This window comes from Prionailurus viverrinus, chromosome B4 (assembly GCF_022837055.1).
Source record: "Prionailurus viverrinus isolate Anna chromosome B4, UM_Priviv_1.0, whole genome shotgun sequence".
Lineage (NCBI taxonomy): Eukaryota > Metazoa > Chordata > Mammalia > Carnivora > Felidae > Prionailurus > Prionailurus viverrinus.
In genome coordinates this window covers 2,424,231-2,451,129 of record NC_062567.1, presented here as the reverse complement: position 1 = coordinate 2,451,129, position 26,899 = coordinate 2,424,231, and the positions used below count along the sequence as shown (strand labels likewise).

Here is a 26,899-nt window from a genome sequence, read left to right as displayed (position 1 = left end):
CGGGACCACTGTGGCCCTCAGTAAGGCGTCATCGCGCAGCACCTGTGCCGGCTGTTTACTGAGGTTGCACAGAACATCACGTCCACGATGCTGAGAGCGGGGAAAAGCAGCGTCGGGCACTTAGAACTATGTACTCCCCAAAGATAAAAACACTGCGTGCTCTTTAGCAACCTCCCGCGTTCTGACTTTCTTTTAACGTGTCCCCGTGTGCCCTTCCCCCTCCGCTGCGTGCACCAGCGTCCCAGCCCCGCCCGACCGGATCGGTCAGCCACCTGCCGACCTATTTCCTCTGGCGCGCTGGCAGCGCGCCGCCGCTCCAGACCTAATGGGGGGGGGGGGGGGGAATCCCGGCCAGCAGAACGAAAACAGGCCACGGGGCTGAGAGGGGGAAAGGGACAGAGCGTCCACGAGGCGCGCAGCTGCGCCGGGTACACGCCGCGCCCACGTGCCGGAGCGAGCGGCGCGGGGCAGGCTGGGGCGGCGCCACGTGAACGCGGCGTGCGGCGCGGGGGAGCGGGGGCGGGGCGCGCGCTGACCGGCCCGTGCGCCGCGCCTGCAGCCAATCGGCGCGCGCGCGCGCGCCCGCTGGCCCCGCCCCGCCCCGCCCCGCCCCGCCCCGCGCCGGGTGTCCCGGGCTGACCTCGCCCCCGCCAGCCGGGCTCCGCTGACCTCAGCGCCGGGCACCGGCGGTGGCAAGGGATCGGGCGTGTCGCCCGGCTCTGTGGCGCCCCCGGTCTGCCAGGCGGCTCCTGCCCCACAGGGCCGTCCCGACCGGAGACCCAAGAAACGCACGGGGGGGGGGCATCGCCCTAGAAACCGAGCTGCCAGGGGCGGGAGCGTGCAGAGCCCGGGGCTCCTCCTCGACCTTCCTGCTGGAGAAGAGGCCCCCCGGAGCGCTGCCCTCTGCCTTCCATCCTCTTATCACTCGGTACTTGACCATCTCTGTGCCCACGGTGTCTGGCTCTATGGCAGGGGACCAGAACATACCACCCCAAGTATGCCTCTGGCATAAGGATTTTTGTGATTGTTTTTGAGAAACTGCAGACACAGGAGGAGCCTGCAAACAGCATAAGTGACCCTTTTATAGGGGGAATTTACACAGGGGGGTTATGCCAGGAATGCAGCTATGCCCACACCTCACTTCACCTGACTCCTGTGCATGGCAGGGCAGCCTTGTTTACCATGAATTTCTCTTCTGACCTTCCTGTGAGTATTCTTCCTTGCCTTTGAAACCCCTGACCCTTATCCCTTTCCTTAGCTCAGAATGGTCCATGAGCCTCAACTGCCTGACGGTCTTTTGAGTCTCTTATCTTTGTGGGGCTCGTGAATGGATGCACATACATAATTAAAAATTGGTGGGGGGGGTTCCTCCTGTTTATTTTTTATGGGGGCGGGGAGAGTCTCAGCCAAGAATCTAAACGGGTAAAGGGAAAATGATCTTTCCTTTCCTACAATATGTAGGACCAAAGTATTGACATCCAGTCTATCTAGGTTTCTTTTGCCTTAAAATACTCCTATTTTGTTATTTTAAGAGTAGCATACATTCATTGTGAAATGACTAGGAAATATGGAAAAAACAACACATTCATGCTTGTGTTTCCCTCCAGACTCTCCTATCTGTGCGGATATTTTTTAGAGCCCCAGGAGATGGGGCACGAGCCTTCACCTCTGCCCTGAATTTATGATCTACTGAATGTCCTCACCTATGGGGAAACAGACATCAATCACGAGGAATTTTATTTTCATAATAAGACCAGGAGTAAAGGAGATTCAAGCCTTTTTTTTTAATTCCTAGGGAAAATATAAAAAGTGAATGAAAGATGCAAAACCCAGAATGGGGAGAAGAGAGGGAGAACTTTCTGGTATTGGACTGGGATAAGAGCAATATGAATTTGTGATCTTGAAAAACCTGTTTCCTAGCTCTGTCCATGGGAAAGGCCCTAGAAACGATGACACCCTGTAACAAGGAACACAGCAGAGCCCAGACCTTGGTTACCAACTCTCATTCTCCCCTAAACGTAACCAGGGCTCCTTGGCTGAGCTTGGGACCTCTGGTTGTGCCAGAATATAAGGAAGAACTCAGATGGTGTCGAAAGGACACCAGCTTGAGAGGGCTCTCATCCCAATTTGGGATAATCCGAGCATCAAAATGAGTAAGTCAGGGATGGATTGCTTATAATACATGTGATGATAATTTTTAAAATCCCTGAATCTATACCGATACCATTACTACTATTAATAATAATGAAATGAAAACTATTTTAAAGGGAAGGGTAGGCAGGAAAGCTCTTCTTTATAATAGAATGCCAACCAACAAATGTTGAAAGGATGGCAGAAATGTACGTTGCCATTTTTTAGCCACCATAAGTGTTCCAGTCAAGAATCATCAATCCATGCTAAAACCACTGCATTAAAGATTACTGGCGACAAGAGTACTTTTATTCACATTTTGTGAATGATCCCAAAGGATCCGCACAGATACATTTTTTAAATGTTTAATTTTTTTGAGGGAGGGAGGGGCAGAAAAGGGGAGAGAGAGAATCTCAAGCAGGCTCCACCCTATGAGCAAGGAGCTCAGCTCAGGGCTTGATCCCACGCACCGTGAGACCGTGACCTAAGCCAAAATCAAAAGTTAGACACTTAACCAACTGAGCCACCCAAGGGGCCCCCACACAGATGCATTTTTAATTGCAAAGGGGAAAAGTTATCTTTGTAAGTGAACCAAACGACCGAAGTTATTTAACATCACTTGCTAAAGGGACAAGCGGATATCTTAGTCTTGTTGATGTAACGCCAGTAAGAAGGACGTATATCATGCATGCTGTGTTCTTGCCAAAAATATTAAACTTCAATCTAAGAAGGAAACAATCAGGCAATTCCAGATCGAGGGGCCTCCTGCAAAAGAAGTGGCCAGGGTCTTCACAAATATCAGTATCATTAAAATAACTATAAATAAGATGCAGAACTCTTCTAGATAAAAAGAGACTTCTAGATAAATGTGTGACACGTGATGGGATCCTGGATACAAAAAAAAAAAAAAAAAAGAATCTGTAAGAGACACTACCGAGATGATCCAAATATGGACCAGCCGCTAGTAACAGTCTGGTGTCCGTGTTCAGTTTCCAACTAGGCTGATAAGTGTATCGTGATAATTTAAGAGAATGTTCCCGTTCTTGGGAAGAACATGCTGACGCATTTGGGGATGGTGTCATGATGTCTGCATCTGGTTATTTGACATCAACAAAATCAACTGAGGAACTAACAGGGTAAAATGCAACAGCGGGTGAATCTCGGTGATACAGGTCGTTCTCTATGCCATTCTTGAAACTTTTCGGAAGGCTGGACATTTTTTAGAGCAGAAAGAGACAGAAATGAAAATTTCCCCAGGCCAACAGTCCCTTGCCTTCACACGCCTTGACTTTTCTAACACGCAACAAGGCTCGGCGGGCCAGGAAACTGTATTTCTGAGTCATCAAACACCTACAAGTCGAAGTTGGTATGTTTGTGTAGAAACACGAATATGATACGTATGAAATTAATGGGACAAGTCTGTGGCAAGTGAGTCACTAAGTCCCAAGTGTTTTATCCAGTGTTTGACACAGAGGGATCCTTCCCGTCTGCTTACGAGCCATCTCTCCCGAGCAGGGCGGCCCTTCTCTCTTCCGGAGGCCAGTGTACAAACACACACCGAGTGTCGGGGAGAGTCAAGTGACTCAGGAAGGGGGGCGGATTCTGCAATTTCTGTTTCAAAACAAAGAACACCACGGACATGGGTTATTAGGAGGCCAAGTGGGTCAGAGAGGTCTCCTGACGTCTCGGCCTCCTTTTGGCCAGTTCTGCCCTGATGCCTCTCTGGCTGTCGCTTAAGCAGCCAGCGTCTCCTCTGTTACGGGAGGCCGGCAAAGCCTGTGTGGTCCATTCGTGCAACAGACGTCTGCAGCGGTCCTCACGCCTTCTAGGGGAGACCCGCTACCGCTCATCTTTGTCGCCTTGCATAGCGCAGGGCCACCCTCTCCCGAGGCTCCATTCCCTTTTTAATGTCCACCTGACGCTCTAGGTCATTGGGACGGAGGAGGGTATTCCCAGCTAGGATAACAGGACACGATCGAAGTAACGTACAGCAAGCAGTGTGGAACCCAACACGGTCTCCCTCTGAAAAATAAGTATGTGGCTTGTTGGGGGCGGGCCCGGGGGGTGGGGGGATGAGGGAAAGGTGCGACGGAGAAGACGATGAAGTGAAACACCCCAAAATAAGTCACCTGAACGATTTTACAGGTTCAACTACACATAAAGACGTAAAGGCTGGGAGTTCCATGAACCAGTCAGCCGCAAAGGACTTTGGGAAAGCTGCAGGCCTTCCGGGCTTCTATTTCTTCTATTCCTCCCTCACTCAGCACATCCGCCTCCCCTGACCACCCCCTTCACGCGATCCTTGTAAGGAAGCACAACAAGATTCTGATGCACTTTGAAATTTTAATCATGAATGGAGAATTAAAGAATCTCGAGTCAGAGAATGCCATTCTTTGAGGAATCTTACGGGCACCGGAGTATTAATGTTCCCATAAATGAATTCGCCCAGCACACAGTTTTCGATCATCTGCCAGGCCCTCGGCTGGACAGGAGGAGCACTGCCCAGAGAGTTTACAGTCAAGCTGGGGAGACGGAATGAGCACAAATTATAGCACAAGAACCATGATTACCTCCAGCTGTGAGGCTGTGAGACTGTAAGGCAGACGGTGCCTTGAACAGTGAGGCCTTGCAAATGGGGAGCAAACACACCAAAGGAGGGAGCTATTGAGAAAAGGCAGAGCTGGGGGAGAGAGGGGTGTGCCCAAGGAAAGGCAGGCCATGAGGCTGTTAATGCAAAGAACTGGAGGAGCGCCTGGATGGCCCAGTCGGTTAAGCATCCGAGTCTTGGTTTTGGCTGAGGTCACGATCTCACGGTCTGTGGGTTCGAGCTCACAGCACGGACCCTGCTTGGGATTCTCTCTCTCTCTCCCTCTGCCCCTCCCTCCTGCTCATTCACTCCCTCTCTTTCTCTCTCTCTCTTAAAATAAATAAACATTAAAAGAAGAATGGGAAAACAATGTTTTCAGGGGCAAAGACACAAGTAAGGAAGATGTAAGGGGAATAAAATCTTGAGAAGGTAAACTTTTCCTGAGGAAGATAGTACCTTTCCTCTAGATCATATAGATAACCCAGTCTCAAATTTACAGAGGAGAAAATCATCCAGACCAAGGGATTTAGGAGCTAAACTTACACCTCCACTCTGACCCAGCAAGACCACGAAGTGGATGCTTTTATCAACCGAAAGACAGGTACAACAGAGTGTTCGTGGTGGCTCCGAACATAATGACCCCAAACCAGAAACAACCCAAAGGTCCAACAACAACAACAGAAGGGACACGATGAGTCATGTATGAATTTGTTGAATCACTATCTCATACACCTGAAAATAATATAATGCCATATGTTAACTATACTGGAATTAAAAATTTTTTAATAAAAAAAAAAAAACGGGGGGTGCTGGGTGGCTCAGTCGGTTAAACATCTCACTTTGGCTTGGGTCATGATCTGAAGTTTGTGGGTTCGAGCCCCACGTTGTGCTCTGTGCTGACAGCTGGAGCCTGGAGCCTGCTTCAGGTTCTGTGTCCCCCTTTCTCTCTGCTTCTTCCCCACTCACACTCTGTTCCTGTCTCTCTCAAAAATAAACAGTAAGAGAATTTTTTTAATTAAATACAAATGAATGAATGAATGAATGAATACAATGGAAGGGGCAAACCGTAGTCTATAAAATACTATATAGCAATGAAGATGAACTAAGGATTTCTACACACAACAACACAGAAACATCCAGTTAGGATGTTGGGGGAAAAAAGCCACATTCAAAAGATATATAAGGTAGAATTCCTTCCATGTGAATTTCAAGAACAAGCAAACATACATAATGAGAGAAGTCAAAAGAACAGTGAGTGGTTTCTGCTGAGAAGCTTTCGCAATGGCAAGGGTGGGAAGGAGCCTTCTGGGGGTTACTGGAAATGTTCTACAGCTTGATCAGGTGTTGGTTGCACGGATGCACACGTATGTACATTTGCACACTTACGTATATATGTTATACCTCAGCTTTAAAGAGAGGTAAAATGTAAGCCAATAGCTACAACAAAAAAGTGACGTAGGGCATGCTGTGAACCATTTTTCTGGACTTGCTAAGGACAAAAGATTTACTGACCCCAGAGTATGACAGGGATATGCCATTTTATGGCAGGGGACTGGCTCGTCCTGATGTGTTCAAGGTGGCTATGTATGTTCTTCCAGAGTCCAGTCTGACACACGTTTTGTGCAGGGGATGAAGAAGGGCTACTAATTAAACTTCATTTTTTAAGACTTTCCTGATTCACATTGAGATTATTAAAATACGACATGCGTCACAAGTTAAATACCATTACTATACCCATCTTGGGGCTAAAAACTAAATGTAGGTTGTAAAAACCAATAATTACACTATGACAGATGAAAGAGAATCTCCAGAATCGTAGCATATAAGAGCCGGAAGAGATAATCCGGGTAACCCTTTGACTTTATAGACGCGAGAAGGCAGGTCCAGAGGGGTGAGGTGGCCAATCAGAAGCCACATGACAAATAGAGCCATCACAGGACAAAAAAACAGGTCTCTGCCCAGTACCTCTCTATGTTCTCTGAGGTCTCCGTGCTGCTATAGGGCAGAGCTCAGGTCAGGAACCACTGTCCTCACTGCCCCAAGGCTAGGCCCCCCGGGGAAGAACAAGGACATGATGGTCCAGGCAGAAGATGAGGGAGCCTGGAACCCAGGACCCAGCCTCAGCCACTCCTCCTGGTCCTCCATTCACCTTGACAAAGTTTGTAAAATCTTGGTACCTTTCTGCTTATCCAGAAATGGGGATAAGAGTTGCTTCTCGAAGGGTGAGAAACCAGCTTCCGTGGAGGATGATGAAATCTGTTTGTTGGTTTGTTTTTTGGAACAGCTTTACTGAGATAGAAGTTGCCCATTTAAAACTGTGCAATCCATGGGCGCTTGGGTGGCTCAGTCGGTTGAGCGTCCGACTTCAGCTCAGGTCATGATCTCACAGTTTGTGAGTTTGAGCCCCACGTCAGGCTCTGTGCTGACAGCTCAGAGCCTGGAGCCTGGTTTGGATCTTCGGATTCTGTGTCTCCCTGTCTCTCTCTGCCCCCTCCCCAGCTCACACTCTCAATCTCTCTCAAAAATAAATATTAAAAATAAATTAAAAATAAATAAATAAAGCTACACAATCCAGTGCATTTTCTATATTCACAAACTTGTGTGAACATCGCAATTTTGGGACCATTCTATTACCCCAAAAGAACCCGTGAGCTGTCACACCCCCATTTTCTCCTCCTTTAACCTGCAGGCAGCCATGAGCCACTTTTCATGTCTACAGATGGGCCTTTTTGGACATTAAATATGAATGAAATCACACTATCTTCTGTGAATAGCTTTTTCACTTAGCATGTCTTTCAAGACCCCTCCGCTCTGTAGATACGCAATTCCTTTTTAGTGCTGGGTTGCAGTGTATGGGTAGGTATACGTCACGTGTTCATCAATCAGTTGGTGGATACTGGGTTGCTGGTACTTCGGGGGTATCATGACTGACTCTGCTCTGACAGTTCACGTATACCTTTCTGTGGGCAACTGTTTTCATTTCTCTTGGGTTTACACCTAGGAACGGGATTGCTGGGTCATACAGTCGGTGAATCTGTATAAAAAGTGCCCTTGCCTGTACCCTCAGAAATGGGGGGATGAGAAAAGCCAAGAAATGAGTGATGGGAAGGGCGGGGGCTCTTAGAGGGGTGGTCAGGGAAGGCCTCCATGAGGAGGCGAGAATCAGTTGATGCTTTGCAGGGTTCATGCCAAGCTCTGAGGGAGGAATATTCCAGGCAGGGTGAACATGGCCCCGGGCCACACCGAAGGACGGAAGGATGGGGCAAAAGGAACGGGATTAGGCAATGTGGCTGGAGAAGTGGCCGAGCATTTCTCATTCCTGTTTTAACTTCTCCTTTTGACATAATTTCAGCCTTACAGAAAAATGTCAAGTAGCACAGAGAATTTCCACACATCCTTCACCCAGACTCACCAATTGTTAATACTTTGCCACATCTGCTTTATCATCCTCTATGTAATTACATTTTTTAAATATATATTTTATATAGACAAAATAGCACATACGCAATATTTTTTAAATTAAAAAAATTCATGCATATTTCTTTCTGAACCATGAAGACAAAACGTGCCCCATTTCTTCTTAATACTTCAGAGTGTACTACCTAAAGGCAGAGATGCTTTCCTACACGCATAACTACAATATAACCATTAAAAGCAGGAGATTAACTCGAATACAATAAGGACTCCAAATGCATCTGGCCAAATGCCATGGCAATGCCCAGTCCCTAGTCCAGGCTCATGTACTGTATTTATTGTATCATTCTCTTTCTCTCCCTCTCCCTCTCCCTCTCCCTCTCCCTCTCCCTCTCCCTCTCTCTCTCTCTCTCTCTCTCTCTCTCTCTCACACACACACACACACACACACACACACACACACACACACACACATACATATGTCTGGGTCCCTATCTTTAAGGACCTAATACTTACAAGTACCTACTACTTGAAATGGACTCTAAATAATTCCGTTTCCCTGTTAAAACTTAAACATAGGGGCACCTGGATGCCTCAGTGGGTAAAGCATCTGACTCTTCGTTTTGGCTCAGGTCATCTCATGGCTTCATGGGTTTGAGCCCCATGTCAGGCTCTGCATTGACAGTGCAGAGCCTGCTTGGAATTCTCTCTCTCTCTCTGCCCCTCCTCCACTTTCTCTCTGTCTCTCCCAAAATAAACAAATAGATTTTAAAAAAAAAAACTTAAATATAATTGGTAGTAATAGAAACGAGCAATTAAAATTTAAAAGTACAATTTTATGTCCTATCTTGATGGAGTACCACACTCAGTGTTTAGATTTACCACACTCTTCTTTTTTAATTTTTTTTAATGTTTATTTATTTTTGAGAGAGACAGAGAGTGTGAGCAGGGGAAGGGCTGAGAGAGGGGAGACACAGAATCCGAAGCAGGCTGCAGGCCCTGAGCTGTCAGCACAGAGCCCGACGCGGGGCTTGAACTCACAGACCAAGAGATCATGACCTGAGCCGAAGTCGGCTGCTTCACCGACTGAGCCACCCAGGCGCCCCATCGATTTACCACACTCTTCTTTCTTGTCCATTTGCCTAGAAAACAATCATGACTGTAGACACAAAGGGCACTCAACTTGCCTGACAATTATTTCACGAACCATGAAAACACAGCTTTGGAAACTGCTGATCTCCTTAACAAGTAGGAGGAAAAATTCTTCATTCTTTCTTGATTTGGGGGCCCCAGGCACAGAGGTTTGGGTTCATAATCCTTGGTTCATCTCATGCACTCCTCACTGATCTTTGAACGGCCCCCTTTTATACTGTTGAAGTGACATAACAGACCAGCAGAAACCCATCAGCCAATTGATAGCTGAGCTTTTCACTCTCTATACATATTCCCCCATCCCTGCTCCTGCCTCCCTCCAGACGGAAGTAGCCATTATACTGAATTTTACAAAAGAAATATTGTTTTGGGGGCACCTGGGTGGCTCAGTCGGTTAAGCGTCCGACTTCAGCTCAGGTCATGATCTCGCAGTTCATGCATTCGAGCCCCGCATCGGGCTCTGTGCTGACAGCTCAGAGCCTGGAGCCTGCTTCGGATTCTGTCTCCCTCTCTCTCTCTGTTCCTCCCATGCTTGCGCACTCTCTCTCTCAATAAATAAACATTAAAAAAAAAACAATAATAAAAAGAAATATTGTTTTGTTATGTAAGTATTGCTTAAAAGCAATATTGTTTAGTTTCAGGTGTTTTATAAAAAAATATTTTACAGGGCCCCTGGGTGGCTCAGTTGGTTAAGACTCTTGACTTCAGCTCAGGTCACGATCTCACGGTTCGTGGGATAGAGCCCTGCGTTGGGTTCTCTCTCCCTCTCTCTCTGCCCCTTCTTCCCAGCTTGCTCTCACTCTCTCTCAAAAATTAAACGTTAAAAAAAATTTTTTTAAGTATTTCACTGCACATAACGTTTTGCAATTTTTTAAACAGTCATGACAATATCGAATACAGCCGTCTATCAGAGCGCATGGCTCACCCAGACCACAGTGTAACACTGCATGGCGCGACTACCCCGAAAGGTCATTTATTCGTCTCCTGTACGTGTGCATCTAGCCGCTGAAAGCTGTTCCTTTTGGACTGAACATCACCGGTGCAGAAGCTTCTCTCCGTGACATGCCCACGAACGACACACCTGGTGACGGACAGGTGTTATGAACCGTTGGGTTCTTTCTCACCGAAGCCAGGGGAAGGAACGTAGCCACAGAGGAAAAAGGCCCGTCTCACTGCTCGGTAGCACGGATCGTGATTCTACCGTCATGCCGTTTGTTACTTACTGGCGTGCATTACAAAATGAATCTTTTGAAGTCTTATACACTTAAGAAATAATAAATTTCCTTAAAGCAGCAGCAGTGACAACAGGACCTTTTGCTTCATTCAAGTGACTTCAAATGAAAAGCTTTTACATAATCCAGGATTTGCCCAAAACATGATTTGGCTTGAGGTGGGCTCCACTTTTTGTTCTCCACGTATATCTGGGAAATGATGTATCTGCAGCAGACATGATTCACGGTGAAGTGGATGCCAACCGACTCACTTTATCATAAAAGCATGACATTCAAGTTGCAGACTTTTCACACAGACACCAGCCAATCTGCAGATTCGGATTCCTTTACTGTGAGCAGGAGGCAGCGAGTGGCTGACAATTCTTGCTTTGATTTCCTTCCACGCCCCTTGGCAGAACCGCAAGGAAACACATCCTCCTGAGTCTTCAAGTCTGCGGACCATGACGTTAGCTTGGATTCTTCCCTTTTGTTATTCAAACATTAATGAGGTTTTAAAACCTATTCCTCTAAATGAGGCCATCAAGCCCGGGGGCCAGGGCTGGCTGGAGGCAAGTGGGGTGACCCAGCGTCCTGGTGTGCCCGGAACTCAGGAGGTGGCCTTGTCTCCTGGTTTCCCGCACTAAGGAAGGGGACATCCCGGGCAATCCTGGTCGAGCCGGTCACCCTGTTTGGAGGCCAACATGGTCAGCTGGTGCCTGGGCTGAGTTTGTTCGGGATGGCTCTCTGGCCTGGAGCTTTCCCCTCTCCGACAATGGAGGCCTTCATGGTCTAAGGAAACTGAAGGATGGACAGAAATTGTCTGGCAATAGGGTACTATGGACACAGAAACACTGGCAACGTGAAAACCCCAGCGCACGCTTCTCTCCCGGCTGGGAAACTACCCATGCTCGGCCATGTGTCCAGTATGTAAAACACACCCGAACTTTAAGAATCCCTCATGTGTGGCAATAATAATCAATCCTGGTTTTGAAAGCCAGGTTTTTCTTAAAGGAGGTGTCTGCCTGACACGTGGCTCAGAGCATAATCGGTCTTTCTGGAAGGCTCCTTGCTGAGTCCCAACCCTCCCGAACCACGGATACAAGCCGAACCGCTGCTTGGGGAGGTCCACTCCTCTTGGAGGTCAAGAGCACAGTTACAGAGCGCCAATGAACTCCCCGGGATTGGTGGCGCCTCGGCTGGTGGCGCGGCCGCGACCATAACCACCAGGGCCCTCGGCATCCCTCCCACAAGGCAGCTAGGGAGTCACCCATGGCTCACCCTTCCTCTTCCCCTACATCCAATGCCTCACAATCCCTGCAGTCTGCGAATCCTAAATATAGTCAGAATCCAACCACTTTGGACCACCTGCCCCTCCCCCAGCCTGACCTAAGCCAATGTCACCGCTCACCAACAGGCTCCCACCTGGTCTCCCTGATTCACCCTCGTCACCCTACAGCCTGTTCTCAGGAAGGCAGCCCCATCCTGCACTCATGGCTTATAATAGCCAAGTTCATTTCTGCCATGCCTCGGCTGAAACCCTCCAAGGGCTTCCCATCCCACTCGGAGTCAGAGGCCCAGGCCCTAGAGTAGCCTTGATCTATAGCATCTGCCCTGCTACCTTTCTAAAGGTGGCCTCACTGGCTTGCATATTTCCTCCCAAACTCAGCCCACTGTGGCCACAGGAACTTTGCACCTGCACTTCCCCCTGTGAGAACACTCTCCTAACATACTGCACCGTCCACTCCTCACTCCCTTCAGTCTCTACCCAAATGTCACCCTGGGGCGACCATCCTACTTAAAATAGAGGCCTGTCCCCCATCCCCACTCTCCTTCCTCCTCTCCATAGCCATTAGGTCCATTGGGCACACTCTATATTCACCTATCTGTTTATTGCCTGTCTACCCCCATTAGAAAGTCAGTCCCATGAAGGCAGGCAGTTTTGCCTACACTGGTCACTGCTGTACCCTCAGCTCTTTACCCCGCAGGTAAAGCAGGTGCTGTGGGGTTTGTTTGGAGCCAAACAGATAGATCTTTGCCAGATGATTGAAGAGCGTATGGAAATGACTGAAGTAACAGCACAGGGAGGTACTGTGGGCAGAGGCAGCCAGCTGGCATCCAGTTGTGTTTCTTGCTTTTTTTTTTTTTAGGTTTATTTATTTATTTTAAGGGAGAGAGAGAGAGAGCGAGTGGGAGCAGGAGCGGGGGGAGGGGCAGAGAGAAAGAGAGAGAGGATCTCAAGCAGGCTCCACATTCAGTGCAGAGGCTGACATGGGGCTCGATTGTGGGGGGCCGGGCCCCGGCGCCAGGCTGAGACCGGGTGGAGCAACGTTCCCCGTTGACTCAAGCCAACCCGGTGGTTCCCCCTCCCATTCCCCCATTTTCAAGGGCATACGAAAGCCTTGTCAAGGCTGAGAGAGTTAATTCCTGAAGCCTGTGGTCTGCAGGTGTTGGCAGTAATGCTACCTCCCTTTTTCTACCCCGAGTCAGATAGAAACAAACATGGGAACTGTGTTTTGCTAGCAATCTTATCAGCAAGGTCTTGTGACCCGTCTAGAAAATGCACAAGAAACACAGAACTCAATGTTTTGGTGGGCAGCAATTATGTGAAACCTGTTTATTCTTAGAATGACCTAACCCGTAAGAGTCTGGTTATAAAAGATTGTGTACAGCAACAATCAAGCCGTCACTTGGGCCATCAGCCCAGGGGACCCTCCTGTTCCCAAACTTTCTCTTCTCTCTTTTTTTCTTGCACTCCCCTACCCTCAGGACCCTGACCTCGGTGTTTGTCGCGCCGGCCGCGACACTCGATCCCACAAACCGTGAGATCATGACTTGAGCCGACACCAAGAGTCGAACCCTTAACCGACTGAGCCACCCAGGCGCCCCTCTTGCCCGTTCTATGTCAATGTCCTCAACTATTGAGTGAGTCTACAACCCTCCCTTTCTCAGTGTTCCCCAACTGGTTATTTTGTGCATGTCCCCAGAGAAATGGGGTCTTTGTGGATGGCTGACTGAACGGGGGGGACGCTAACCTTTTATCCACGTTCCCTGCTTCTTGCCAAGGCTGCCTGGTTCAGAAAGCCCCCCGCTGACAGGCTGGACGCCTCCACAGCTGTACCTGCCAGAATCCTGAAGCAGGACCACTCGGACCTTGATGAAAACCCTAAGTCACGCTCGGCACCCCAGCTGCAGGGGAGAGCTGGGAAACGCAGTTTTCAGCCCCCAGCCTCTGCAGCACGAGCTATCACGCTAGAACAGTGTTTTCAAGATTGTGGGCTCCTCCCCACTAGTGGCCTTGAAATCGATTTGCTGGAAGCACACCAGAATCCTTTTCAATGAGACAGAAGAGACTACAAAATATCACAGCGTGCCATACACTCTGGGATCAGTACTGGCTCATGAAACTTTCTGCCCGAGCATCGGCCCAAAACTATCCCATCAGAATTTCTGGTGCATCAGACTTTTTTTTTTTTTCTTTAAATTTTTTTTTTCCAACGTTTATTTATTTTTGGGACAGAGAGAGACAGAGCATGAACGGGGGAGGGGCAGAGAGAGAGGGAGACACAGAATCCGAAGCAGGCTCCAGGCTCTGAGCCATCAGCCCAGAGCCCGACGCGGGGCTCGAACTCACGGACCGCGAGATCGTGACCTGGCTGAAGTCGGAGGCTCAACCGACTGCGCCACCCAGGCGCCCCTGCATCAGACTTTTTTTTTTTCTTTAAATTTTTTTTTTCCAACGTTTATTTATTTTTGGGAACAGAGAGAGACAGAGCATGAACGGGGGAGGGGCAGAGAGAGAGGGAGACACAGAATCCGAAGCAGGCTCCAGGCTCTGAGCCATCAGCCCAGAGCCCGACGCGGGGCTCGAACTCACGGACCGCGAGATCGTGACCTGGCTGAAGTCGGAGGCTCAACCGACTGCGCCACCCAGGCGCCCCTGCATCAGACTTTTTTTAAAAGCTCCCCGGTTAATCCAAATGTGTGGCCAGGAATAAGGCCCACAGGGTCTGGACATTTCCCTACAGAAGGGGACTTTCTGCACCCACTCTTCCCAGGCAGCATCTGGCCACACGAACAATCATGCGGCCATGGTGCTGGGGGCCAGGCTTTCCAGGGTCTGTCTGCATCAAAACGCATCTCTCTCCTGACAGGTTCGTTCTCTTTCTTTCTTCCTGCCCCGAAGCCCACGCTTCTCTGGGGTACCTCTCTGAGCCCCTGTTTGCCCCCACTGACCGATGAAACTCTGCTCTGCCTGTGACTGGACCGAGCCAGGTCCCCAAGCCTCGTGATGACTTCCACAGCCTCGAGGGGAGGGCTTCCTGAATCCAATCCATTGCTGGGGTTCAATACGTCAAGGAGAAGGTAAAAACACCAAAGCAGTTTGGCCCTAAGGAGGAACACAGTAGTTTCCTCAAAAAGCATCAGCACAGCTCAGCTCCCTGCACATCAAGAGAGGAAAGCCAGGTGAAGGGCCCACACTTCTGGAACACCCGCTTGTTTTCATCGGGCCAAGGACGCGGGGAAGAGGGAGGCTCTCTTTCTGACAAATTGACTGTCAGCATGGTGTGGGCACAGTCACTCTTACCTATAAAGTTCCACCCTGGGGGGCCTGCTACTTATGATTACTTTAGACTCTGGGAAGATGAGCAAAACGTTCTCAGCCCTGGAGCTACCTGATGGAACTGCCAGACCCATGAATATGATGGCCTGACATCAGACACACAGACTTCCAGACTCCATAGGACAGGAAGGTATAATGCACATTCAGGAGACTGGACTCTGAGGGGCGTGTGGGTGGCTCAGCTGGTGACGCGTCCAGCTTCGGCTCAGGTCGCGACCTCACGGTTCGTGGGTTCGAGCCCCGCGTCGGGCTCTGGGCTGACAGCTCGGAGCCTGGAGCCGGCTTCGGATTCTGGGTCTCCCTCCCGCTCTCTGCCCCTCCCCTGCTTGTGCTCGCTCTCCTCAAAAATAAATAAATAAACATTAAAAAGAAAGAAAGAAAGAAATCGGACTCCGATACCAACCTCCTTGGGCATAAATTTCAGTCCTGAGGCCAAAGCTGAAGGATCACGGAGACCAGAGAACGCAGGGCCATGACTTTGTCATGTGCCACTTGTCTGAAACTTAGTTTCTCTCCTGAAGACACCGGGAGACAGCAGGCTAGCATGCCCAGGACAGTCTTTGGGGACAAAGGCACAGAGACGATCCCTTCTACCTCCTGCAGACAGCTTGCCCAAGACGCGTGGGAGACTCCGTGTGTGTGAGACAAACGATTAGAGGGCACGGAGTCAGATCTGGAGGGAATCTTAGCTCACGCTCCTTTCCCAGGCTGGTAAACTGAGGCCAAGTGCTCTTAAGTGACTTGAGATAATCCAGCCAGTAACTGACCCCAGTCGCCCTGTCTCCGAGCTCCCCGGCCAGACTGTTCCCCCCGACACCAGCACCTGTCCGTACACAACACCGCTGGGTCTCCTTCCTTGGGGAGCACGCCGCAAGCACATCTGGGACCCGGCCTCATCCAGGAAGCTGCTAGGCCCTGGGGGAGGAGAGCGCACCCCAGAACATAGCCCACCATCACAGACACCCAGAGTGCAAGGAGGCGCCCGGGACAGGAAGGAAGGAGAGCCCAGCCCCTCCTGGAGAAGGTCTTTTCAGGATCTGATCTTCGCACTTCCCCTGGGGAGAGAAAGGAAGGACAGGTCCTGGGTTTACCGTCCCAAAATGCTGACCCCAGTCAGCAAATTCGAAACAAATGTAACTGATTTCCTGTTGCAAGTGGCTGAGTTGCTGGAATTCCAAATGTGTCGCATCCCTTGTGATGGTATTTGTTTTTCCCTTAGTTCCCTCAGCATCCCCGGAAACCCTGTGCCCAGCAGGCACGGGTCAGCTCCCCAAACAGCTGCGGCCTGTCATCAGCTCCACGACACGAGATCGGCACTTATGACATCGGCACTTATGACGGCAGTGTCCTGGGGCCACCTGAAGAGAGGCAGAAGGCTGGTATTGTCCTGTGCGGGCCCACCCGCATCCGCCTGCATCCGTCTCTCAAAGACCCAGACGCATCAGGCAACCCCGTCTGTCCCTCTGCTCCTTTCTGATGTGAAAGAAATTGCTCGTTCACACGGCACACTTCTCATACTGTGCGGTTTCTCCGCCTGATGGCGATCATATCCTACGTCACCTCCTAACCTGGGCCATCACCGGCCGTGCCGGAAAGGCAGAATGCAGAGGCCTAAGTCCCAGCCCTGCGGAGCACACAACTTAGCGAGGGAATTTAGACAAGCTGCACTGTCCCTGTAAGCCGCGTGTCCTTTATCTTTACAGGGAAATGATGCTACTCACATCAGCAGGTGGGGAGAACCGGTGAGCACACAGAAGGCACTTGGAGAAGGTCTGGGGAGGACGCTCTGTGATGCTAGTTGGGTTTCTTACTGTCATTCACTGTTCCCCTTGTCCCCCCGAAGGTGGGGCTGTGCCAGAATCCTTGCGACCCCGTTCCCTAAGACAGTTTTACTTCTCAACCAGAAGGGGACCTCGAGAAGGTAGTGGAGACCCCAGGCTCGGACAGAGCCGCACCTAAATCTCAGGAACAGTCACCCCGTCTCCTATCTGTAAAGCCCTCTGAGAAGAGCCACCCCCTCCCTTCACAGAGGGGCTCCAGCCTTCACCCCCCACCACGGCCTTCCCCCCCCACCACCACCCGCCCACCACCGCCTACTCCTGGTGTTCGCCCAAGCTCTTCCTGCCAGCTTCAGAGAGTGCTGCTTCCTCCTGACCCAGACCAATCTCGAAGCCTACTTCTTCCAGCCACATGGCAGAGGACCCAGCTCTGTTCCCCACCGTGGCCACCTGCCCGTGGGGAAGGTCGCTGGCAGCTGCTGCCCGGGCCGATCTCGGCCAGCTTCGTTCATCCATCTGCGCTCGGTGGTTTCTGCCTGGCCGTACGGGAGCACCGTGGACCGGACTGGAGGCGTCAGTCCAGGGAGGGAGCTGCCAAGCCTCACTGGGCCAGCACGGTGCATGACCCTGGTGCATAGCACGCACTCGATCCAGAGAATGAATGAATAAATGAATGAATGAATGAATGAACGAACAAACGAACAAAACAAAGAATGACGTAGCATGCAGTCACTGAACTCTGCATTCGGGAGACATCAGCTTGTTCATCCCACACTCAAGGCACAGGACCTAAGATCCTGGGCAGGTCACCTGTTTGTCTCACCAGATCCGCCCTCCACCAAAGGTGAGCCCACCCAGCTCTGCATCCCAGCGGGCCAGCCTGCGTGGAATTGAGGGGCTCCGGCCGGCAGGCTGCCCAGGCCTTGAGGTCCGAGGGAGGGAGGAGCGTGGCCTTGCTGCTGACTCTCCCAGTCTGCTCCCCACTCTCCTTGGGACTACAAGCTGCCCGGATCATAAGCGGGCTCAGCTCCGATCAGGCTCCTCAGCCCTTTGGGCCTCGGGCGGTAATGCCCGAGGTTCTGCACTCTCTTTTGAGTTTTGTACACCCCACCCAAATGTTCTAACAGTCCCCTTATTAAACTTTGTTCAGCTTGCCCCCTATGAGCAAGCACACCTTCTGGTCTCACTGGGCCTCTGACCGAGCTGATCCCAAAGTCCTACCTGTCAAGCCCCAAAAACACAGCATGGGAAGGGAATTAGTAGTCAAGTAACTTTCAAGAGGTTTAGCTAGGAGGAAGTCCTCCATCGGGCTTCTTCTCAGCGTGGGGGCAAGGGGGGTGGAGAGAGCAGGAAAGGCTTTTCATTTCCTAATTTTTTAATTATTTTTTTGAATTGTTAATATATTCAGATGGCTCAAAATCCAAAAAAAAAAAAAAAAAAAGATAAGTAAAACACATGCACTTAAGTGTCCACCATCTGGACAGTTCCAGGGACACGGTGCTGAGCCCCACCCCACGGCCGACCTTTCCACCTTGCGCAGCCCCAAATGACATCCTATCACGATACTGAACAAACCAGGTCTCCCTGCAATTTCCACTTGGGCTTACTTCTAGGTAGGAGATCACGACTCAATCAAGTGGGGGAGTTCTGGCTCGGGCTCCAAGCCCTCCAGAGTCCCAGCCCTGGCTGGCTTACCACCAAAGCTTCCAAAACCCAGCAACTACTGTTCCTCCCATCCTAGGACCTTCACGAATTAGCATCCACAGAACAGGGAACGGTACTGTCCCCTTCGTGCAGCAATGACAAAGCCTCAACCTTTAGCAGTTTGCAAATGTTTTGTCCTGTGTGAGCTATTAATACTGTCATCAAGGGAAATCGTCACACGTGCAAGATCATTTAGCTGCGCAGGTATTTAATCCTTGATGTGGACGCTCGCCACCCCCTCCCTGGCCCCCACCAACAAGTGCTGGGACAGGCCTTCTGGGAGCTCCCCCGCAGAGACCACAAGGAAATGAGCGAGCGGAGAAGTGGTAAAGTCAGCAGACACGCGACTGTTCACGCTGCAGTTAAATGAGGTCAGGTGAGAGCCTGAGGGACCGTCTAGGCAAGGCCGCCATGTTACAAGTGGAGTAATGGAGACACTGAGGACAGTGACCGAGGGGCGGGATGTCGTGAGCTGACAGAGGACCGAAGACAGCTTTCTCCCAGCTCCTAGAAGCAGAGGCCTTCCTTCTCACCACCCCCCCCACACACCCCGCCTGCTCTTAGAAGCAGCCGCCTTCCTTCTCACCAGTCCCGTTCACAACCAGGAGCTCTATCCGGCAACCTTTGTGAAAAGGACAAAGGCCAACAGGGCTTCAAGTGCAACCAGAGCATTGGCCTAGAATCTGAGCTATGAGGAAAGGAAGAGCCGGCAAGAAGACAGGCAGAGGGCCACCCAGCTCAGTCCCAGCCGTCCCCCCCTGGGGGGGGCGGGGTGGAGGCTTCCTCTTAGTTACTCCTCACCTGGCCAGGGTACCCAGGTAGGGGTGGGTCACCGGAGACCGAACCCCTCCCCACACGAAGAGAAAAGGGGAAGGAGTCAGACAGCTCGGACAGGGAAGTAAAACTGAATCTCCCTCTCTACCCTGGGCTCCGAGCTGACCGGCAGCCGCCAGGATCCGAGCGGAGCTCTGCAGTGACACGGCCTTCATCACCCGGCTAGCCAACTGAGGCCAAATACAGTGGGATCCCCCTTCCGGGGCAGGGGGCCACAGGAGAATCTGAGGCTCGCGGACAGGGCTTGTGCACCCCCCCCCCCCACACACACACATCCGCTGCAGAGGAGGAGGGCCCCGTGAACAAGCTTAAATGCCAGGCCTGCAGGTGGGCCAGGTGGGTGTCCCCGTGCCAGGCGCAGGGCGGGGGGGAGGTCTTGCCGGAGGGCACCTTCCTAGGCCAGGCCGACCTCACCTCGGGTCGGTATCCGCCTTTCGGTGCATTGTCCCGCCGGTCCCACACAGCCGTCCCCAGTCCCCCATTTTGCCGAAGAACTGAGGTTCCGGGTGGTTTACATGACGTCCCAGGAGTCGGAGGGTAGAGAAGGGCGGCGGCAGGACTCGCACACAGACCTGCCTCTCCCACCCGCGTGTCCCGGCGGTCCCTCCCCCCGGACTCAGCCTGCCACCGAGTGCGCAGCGAGGAATCCCACGCGGCCAAGCCCCCGCCACCGAGGGCCCCCAGCCCGCCGGTCGCGCGCGACCTCCAACTTAATGAGGCGCGACCGGGGGTTCGTTCAAAGTCGCGCAAGTGGCGCAGGCCCTGGGCAGCCCGCGCGGCGCACCGGCCGGGACACGTGCGGCGGTGGCGGGGGCGGACGGGGCAGCGCGCGGTCTGAGGGCGGTGCGGGACCGGGGGCGGGCAGGGCCGAGGGCAGAGCCGGCGCGGGGGGCGGTGCGAAGGGCCGGACAGTGCCCGGCAGCGCGGGGGGTGGCGGGCTGCGCGGGGCCCGGGGGGGGGTGGGGGTGGCGGGCACGGCAGGGCCGGGCGGGGGGGGGTCGCGCGGGGACGACGGGGGGTCGCGCGGGGAGCGGCGCGCGCCCGGGGGGGGGGGGGGGGGGGAGGGGGAGACCACGCGGGCTGGGCTCTCGGGGCTGCGTCCCCGGCGGCCGCGCGCGGGGTTGGGCGCCTACCTTTCCTGAAGGGCATCGCGGAGGGGTGCGCCCCGCGGGGCCGGCCCGGGATACCGAAGCCGGGCGACGTCCGAGTGCCAGCCTCGCGGCTCGGGGGCGCCTGCGGGCGCCGGGCGAGGGAGGGGGGAAAGGGACATATTTGGACAGAGCGGGGCGCGTCACCGCCGGAGGGTGGGACCGCGGCGAGGCGGGCGGCGCGGCCTCCGGGGCGGGCCCGGCGGAAAGCGCTTAACCCCTGCGCGCCCGGCGCCGCTGCGCGCCCCTCCCCACGCCGCGGGTACACCTTCCGGGCGGGGCCTCGGGGGACCGCCTCCCGCGCTGATTCTGCCCTCGGGCGCTCGGCACCGGCACGGGGGGTGGGGGGGAGGGGGGGCGGCGCCAATGGCTGGCCGGCGTGGACGGAAATTAAATGGAGGCCGGAGGGAGTAATCCCCGCAAAGCGCATCTCTGGCCGCCCTCGTGGAAAATCCTTCCAGCCCCTGGGCTCCCGCCCCGCGCTCTTCCACCCCCCACCTCGACCCCACCCCGGCAGTGATCGCCTCCGGCAAACTGTGCGTCTCTCTCTCTCTCTCTCTCTCTCTCTCTCTCTCTCTCTCTCCCTTGCGCATCGCTGTTTCCCCGGGGACCTAGAACAGCACCTCACATCCTGATCAATACATATGTCAAAAATAATTTTAAAATGATAATAATAATGGGACTTCCAGGAACCGTAACCTCGAGAAATGGAGAAGGGAGACCATTCCTCACATCACTAAACATTTTGTGTGAAGGCCAGCACCTGAAAAATGCTTAACTACTTGGTGGGATCAAATTTCTCAAAGGCAGAGGTCATCTGTCCGTCCAGGTGAGAGTTAGTTCCTGTGAAAAAGTGCTATTTTATGTTACAGTTTGAAGAAATGGTGTTGGGAACAGTTTCCAGATCTAATATTTAAGGTACCTATGCAATTCCCCACTTTCTACGTAGTGGAAAAAAAAAAATCCAGGTGAACTGAAAAGTCAGAGCCAGTGGGGTGTTCATGGGTTTTTAATCATTTCGTGATGGGGGGGGGGGGGGTGCAGTTCCTTTGGCTGCTACCCTTTATGGGTGGTGGTCCAGACTCCACCCCCACATTCGAAGGGAACCCACGTCTGGGAGAAGGAAGCCAGCGTTGGTTCAGACAAGGTATTGTCATTTGGGTTCCTGAGCTCTCCGACTTCAGCTCCTGAGTGTGGGTGTCAGTCTGTGTAAGAGGAACAGGAAGTGGGGGGGGGGGGGCAGATCTGACACTGAGAGAGATCGCCAAGGTCCTCTGCCCTTTCCCCTGCCACAACCATAACACCCAGCGGACCTGCACTTTACTCCATGGACTCACTTGCAGGAAGGCAAATTTTATCTAAGGCCAGATAAATGCAAGCCTGCACATCTCGGATTTGTGCGGCTGCGAGTCACAGTGAAGCCAGAGGACATGCACGCTGCGGGGGGGGGGGGGGGGGGGGGGGCGGGGACCTCTTCCTTGTAGCTGGTGCCTTTACTGCCTTGTGGACTCAGGCAGCTGATTGTGATACAGTAAGACATGCGTATTTGGTCTTTGTTCCCAGTTCCTGGCACCTGGCGCTTAAAAACCTCGGAATCTCCAGAGCGAAAAGAGGGTTTTTGCATGTTCATGAAATGACTGGTGACTGGGACACTTAGGTAGCTTCAGGATAAGGGCTGGTGGCCAGAAAGACCACATCATGCTTAGAGGGTTGGAACTCTCAGCTCTATCCCCCCACCCCCACCCAGGGAGGGGAGAGGGGCTGGCAATTGGGTCGGATCACCAGTGGTCAGTCATGTGCATGTAATGAAGCGTGGATAAAAACCCCTAAATGACGGGTTCGGAGAGTTTCCAGGCTGAAGGTGGCAGGTTCCGATAGGACGGACCTCTACCGGCTCACCTCATCCTACGCTCCTCTCCCATTTGGCTGTTCCCGAGTTGTATAAACTGATACATGCAATAAACTGATAATAACAAGTAAAGCACTTCTCTGGGTTCCATGAGCAGCGCTAGCAAATTATCAAACCTGAAAGCGAAAGTCGCGGAGACCCCAGACTTTGTGGCCACGTCAGACAGAAGAGCGGGTACCTGGGCACCCAGTAGTTGCACTGGCATCTGAAGTGGGGGGCAGTGTTGTGGGGCTGAGCCCCTTGTTGCCCTGTGGGGTCCATGCCAAGCGCAGGGAGTTAGTGTGGGAACTGGATCCAATTGCAGGACACTTGGGAGAAGCGCTCATAGGTGTGGAAAGTCCCCCCCTGCGGAATCAGAAGTGGTGCAGGAAAACCGGTTCCCCACAGAGGAACCGGAGCCCCATCTCTCCGCTCCTGAGCATAATCCCCTCTAGGAACAACAGGGGACTCGTGGCTGTCTTATTCCCATCATTTCCGAGAGCAGCCCCCTCTGATGTTGGGTCTTGTTGTTCATAATCCCCGGGGACGTCTGTTCTTTCAGGTCCAATCAGAACCTGCCGACAAGGGTTGCCGTGGACATTTCATAACCCGCAAGAGTGTCTCTGCTTGTCCTTTGCACAAGGGAGGCAACAGCCTAGGCAAGTTCACACAGGAGAGAAACGAGTGGCCTGAAAAATTGGATTTGCTCAAGAACTACTAACTCACTGTGGCCAGTAGCCAGTATGGGCTGGGGTAGTGGTTCACAGCCCTCTGGTTTTCGGCGCGGAGGCAGGATTTGAAGAGATCTTAAGTGGAGAGTATATTCCGAGGCACTTTCCACAATATAGTGTGAGTCGCAGAGTGAAGGAATCTCGTCATTATTCCCCAAACTCCCCGTTGTGTCCGCTGACGTTTCTGTTCTGGGTCTGATGACCTATGGACGGGACAGTACTCTTCTGAGGAGCTCTGAGCACAGCACACTGCCGTCTAGAGTCGAGCCTAGTGGCTGGAACCTTGCGGAAACTGCAAGAGTTCTCAGGCGGATTCCGGTCTTCCTCCAGGGCCCCAGCTGTCACCGTGCTAGAATGGCCACCATCACTAGCACCAGCCGGTCATCGGGGGGCCTGAGGACAGAGCTGCTCCAGCCCAAGGGCAGGGAGCAAGCTGCAGGACTGGATTTGTGACAGCCGGCTGGGCCCCAGGGGCGGTTTCTGATTTAGTAAGCCTGGGGCGGGGCCTGAAGCTTCCCAGGTGATAAGGGTGCAGCCGGCCCTCCTTGTGTAGGGCTGCGCTCAGACACCCAAGAGGGGGAGTGGGACCGGGCTGGGAGGGGTCCTGCAGGATCTGGAGCAGAATCAGGGCTCCTCCCACCCAGGGCACCAGCCTCCCTTCTCCTCTGGTCCCGGTGCTCCGCGGGGCGCCTCCCGGCCCAGGCTCTTGGGGCAGAAAGTGCCAGAGCCATGGCCTCTGGTTTCCTTACTGCAGGAAGAAAAGGGCCCCCCTTCCCAGATTTCTTTTCCAGTTTGTAGGCCAAACTGAAGGCTTTCATGCTGTCTCCAAAGTGAGGGTAACGCTCAGAGATCTAACACGTTCCACCCCGGAAATTCATCTCTACCCACAAGCCTTTCCTCTCTAGCTGTAGGATGTGAGGTTTGGTCTCCAGTGAAGGAACTGAGGTCATAGGAAGAGGGAACATTTGATCGGGGTCAGGGAACACTGGTAAAGAAGAGTGTGTTAGGAAGGAAGGAAGGAAGGAAGGAAGGAAGGAGGGGAGGGAGGGAGAGAGGGAGGAAGGAAGGAAGGAAGGAAGAAAGGAAGGAAGGAAGGAAGGAAGGAAGGAAGGAAGGGGCGTGCCTGGGGACAGGGACCAGCAGGGCCCATAAAGTACTTGAGGGGCCCACCCCCACCTCCACCAGACTCCCCAGAGTGGAGAGTCCAGCGGCTGTCCCCACTGCGGGCCACCCCCCATTGATACAGTCCAGGTGGTTTAAAGCTGCTGCCGCCTCAAGCTTCTGGGCCCCTGGGTCCTGCCAAAAGGCCGACCTCCGGCCAGCCAGCCCTGGCGTGGGTGCGTGCAAGACGCAAGCAAGGGGTGAGGAGAAGACACTGGCTGAGAATCTCTGCCATGGCTTCCCAAGGCTGTATGATAGACCCTCTTCGAGCTTCAGTATTTTGCCTATAAAATGGGCATAATGCATTCTTTACAGGTTGCTGTAAAGATCGCGTGAAATCGTATTTGCCTGGAGCACACATGCTCAGTGAAAGGCAGCTGCCATTATAACAGCAGCAGTAGAGCTGGAAGCAGGGGCCCTGGGGTAGTGAGAGGGAAGGGTCCCAGAAGAAGAGAGAAGCGATGGGGAGCATGGGGGGGGGGGGGGAGGGCGTGGGGCAGGAGCACGTGGGCTGGCCCAGGAATGTTGGGGCTGAGCTTCCTTGGGGTCGAGGGGGCCGAGGGAAATCCAGCTGCTGGGGGATGAGCAACTATCCATTACCAAAATGTGTGTGTGCCTGTGCGTGTGCGTGTGCACGCACGCATGCACGTGTTCACCTGCGCACACCTAATTACGGAACTATGAAAGAATCAATGATTCACAGTATCGGAGAAAACTATAAATACTAAGGGTAGCTATAAGGACACATCTAACTCACGGCTGTTGGTTCCTAAACACCAGTCTCCGACTGAAGGAGCCAAGAGCCCCCAGAGGGTTTGAGCGGCTAAGCACAGGATGAGCCTGGAACATCTTGTTGTGCCAGAAAATAAGTAATCATTTTGCAGACCTGCCGACAAACGACGGGGACGCGTCCAAAACACACAGGATCCAACGTGAAAGGGCTCCTCCAAAACAGTCATGGCAGCAATGGATTGTGACCCAGAGAACAAAGTGAGAAGCCATGAGTCCACACTGGCATAAATAAATAGGAAAGTGAATAGATACATAGGGGAGGAGGGAGAGCTCTTCCTCACAAATCCTAGACCTCACAGAAATGACTAGAATCCTAGCTCATAGATGGAGAAGGAATCATGGCGCTAGAAAAGTCACCATTTGGCAAATAGCACAGAAATAATTGTTTCACAGAAGAACCCTCCGGGGAGGCTAAAATTAGCAAGCAGCAATAATGCAGTGAGACACAGGATATTAACAGTCTCAAAGTACCTCCTACAAGGTAAGCATTAGTTGCAAAGGGGAAGGTGGTGGCTTTGCGGTAGAAAAAACTGGAAGCCACCTCCACCACCTAATCAAAGTCAACGTCACCAGTAATGGACCAAATCAGCATCAGGTGCCTCTTGATACAATGCACTGAGAAGGACACCTCACATGGGCAGCATTCTTGCGCAAAAATGCATAACCTGAATTTGATCATGAGGAGACATGAGACACCTAAAATAAAGGACATTACAAAAATAACTAGCAAACAGTTCTTCAACAATGTCAAAATCGTGAAAGACAAAGATAGACTGAGGAAGTGTTCTTGCTTTACAGGCAGCTAACGAGCCATGAAGACTAAATGGAACATGGGATCCTGGATGGCTTCCTGAACCACAGAAGGGACATTAGTAGGACAGCTGGTGAAACAGGAATAGTACCGTACCAATATTAATTTCCGGATTTGGGTAACCGTACTGTGTTTATGCAACATCTGGAGAATTGGGGGAGGGGTGTTTGAGACTTCTTTAGACTGTTTGCAAAATGTTTGTAAGTTTAAAAATTCAGAATAAAAAGTTAAAAAAAAAATTAAAGAGTAATCATAGAGACTGCAGAACTCGCTAAATGAGACAACTCCCAAACTGATCTGGCTGTGTAATCAGCTACTAATTACCATTAATGATGGGAACTGCCTAATTTCCAGGCAGCACAGTGAGGAGGAGCTTTTACCACAAACTTAGTGGCTTAAAATACCACCCACGTATTCACTCCCGATTCTGTAGGTCAGAAGTCACACTGGCAAGACTGGGGTCTCTGCTCAGGGTCTCAGGAGGCCGAAATCACTGTGAGCGGGGGAGTTCCCAACCGGAGACTGGAGAAAAACCGCCTTGCAAGCTCATTCCCAGGGCAGAATTCAGTTCCTGTAGTTCAGGAGTAAAGTCCTCACTTCCTGCCGGCCGCAGGCCGCCAGCACTCTGTTCCCAGGGGCTGCCCGCATCCTTGCCACGTGGCCGCCTCCTGTCTTCAGGTCAGCGGAGGCAGGTGGATGGCTTCTCGGGCTTTGAACTCTGACCCCTTCCTCTGGGACCAGCGGAGGAAACTCCCTGCCTTAAGGAAGGACACAGGCCCTTGCAGATAGTTTCCGTATCGTAAGCCCAGCTGATTTGGGATCCTACTTTTGTCTGCAAATTCACGGCAATACTGGGTTGGTGTTCGAGTAACTGGGGAAGGTTTGTGTACACGAGGGCCAGGAATCCTGGGGCCACGTGGGAGTCCTGCCTGCCGCA

The 26,899-nt window shown here is 52.3% G+C and overlaps 1 protein-coding gene and 1 long non-coding RNA gene across 2 annotated transcripts in view; one reads left to right on the top strand and one right to left on the bottom strand.

Annotated features, from left to right (window-relative positions):
* Window positions 1–20,735, bottom strand: part of PFKFB3 (6-phosphofructo-2-kinase/fructose-2,6-biphosphatase 3) — a 75,922-nt gene extending 55,187 nt beyond the window's left edge. Inside the window, exon 1 of the mRNA XM_047868237.1 lies at window positions 20,565–20,735. Coding sequence (XP_047724193.1) covers window positions 20,565–20,580 — 16 coding nt within the window. The 5' untranslated portion in view covers window positions 20,581–20,735. The remainder of the gene's footprint in view (window positions 1–20,564) is intronic.
* Window positions 20,736–20,944: 209 nt separating this feature from the next.
* Window positions 20,945–26,129, top strand: LOC125171115 (uncharacterized). The gene is made up of 3 exons (XR_007154195.1): window positions 20,945–21,115; window positions 21,269–21,408; window positions 25,950–26,129. It is a non-coding gene; the product is annotated as an uncharacterized LOC125171115 (long non-coding RNA).
* The last annotated feature ends 770 nt before the right edge of the window (window positions 26,130–26,899 follow it).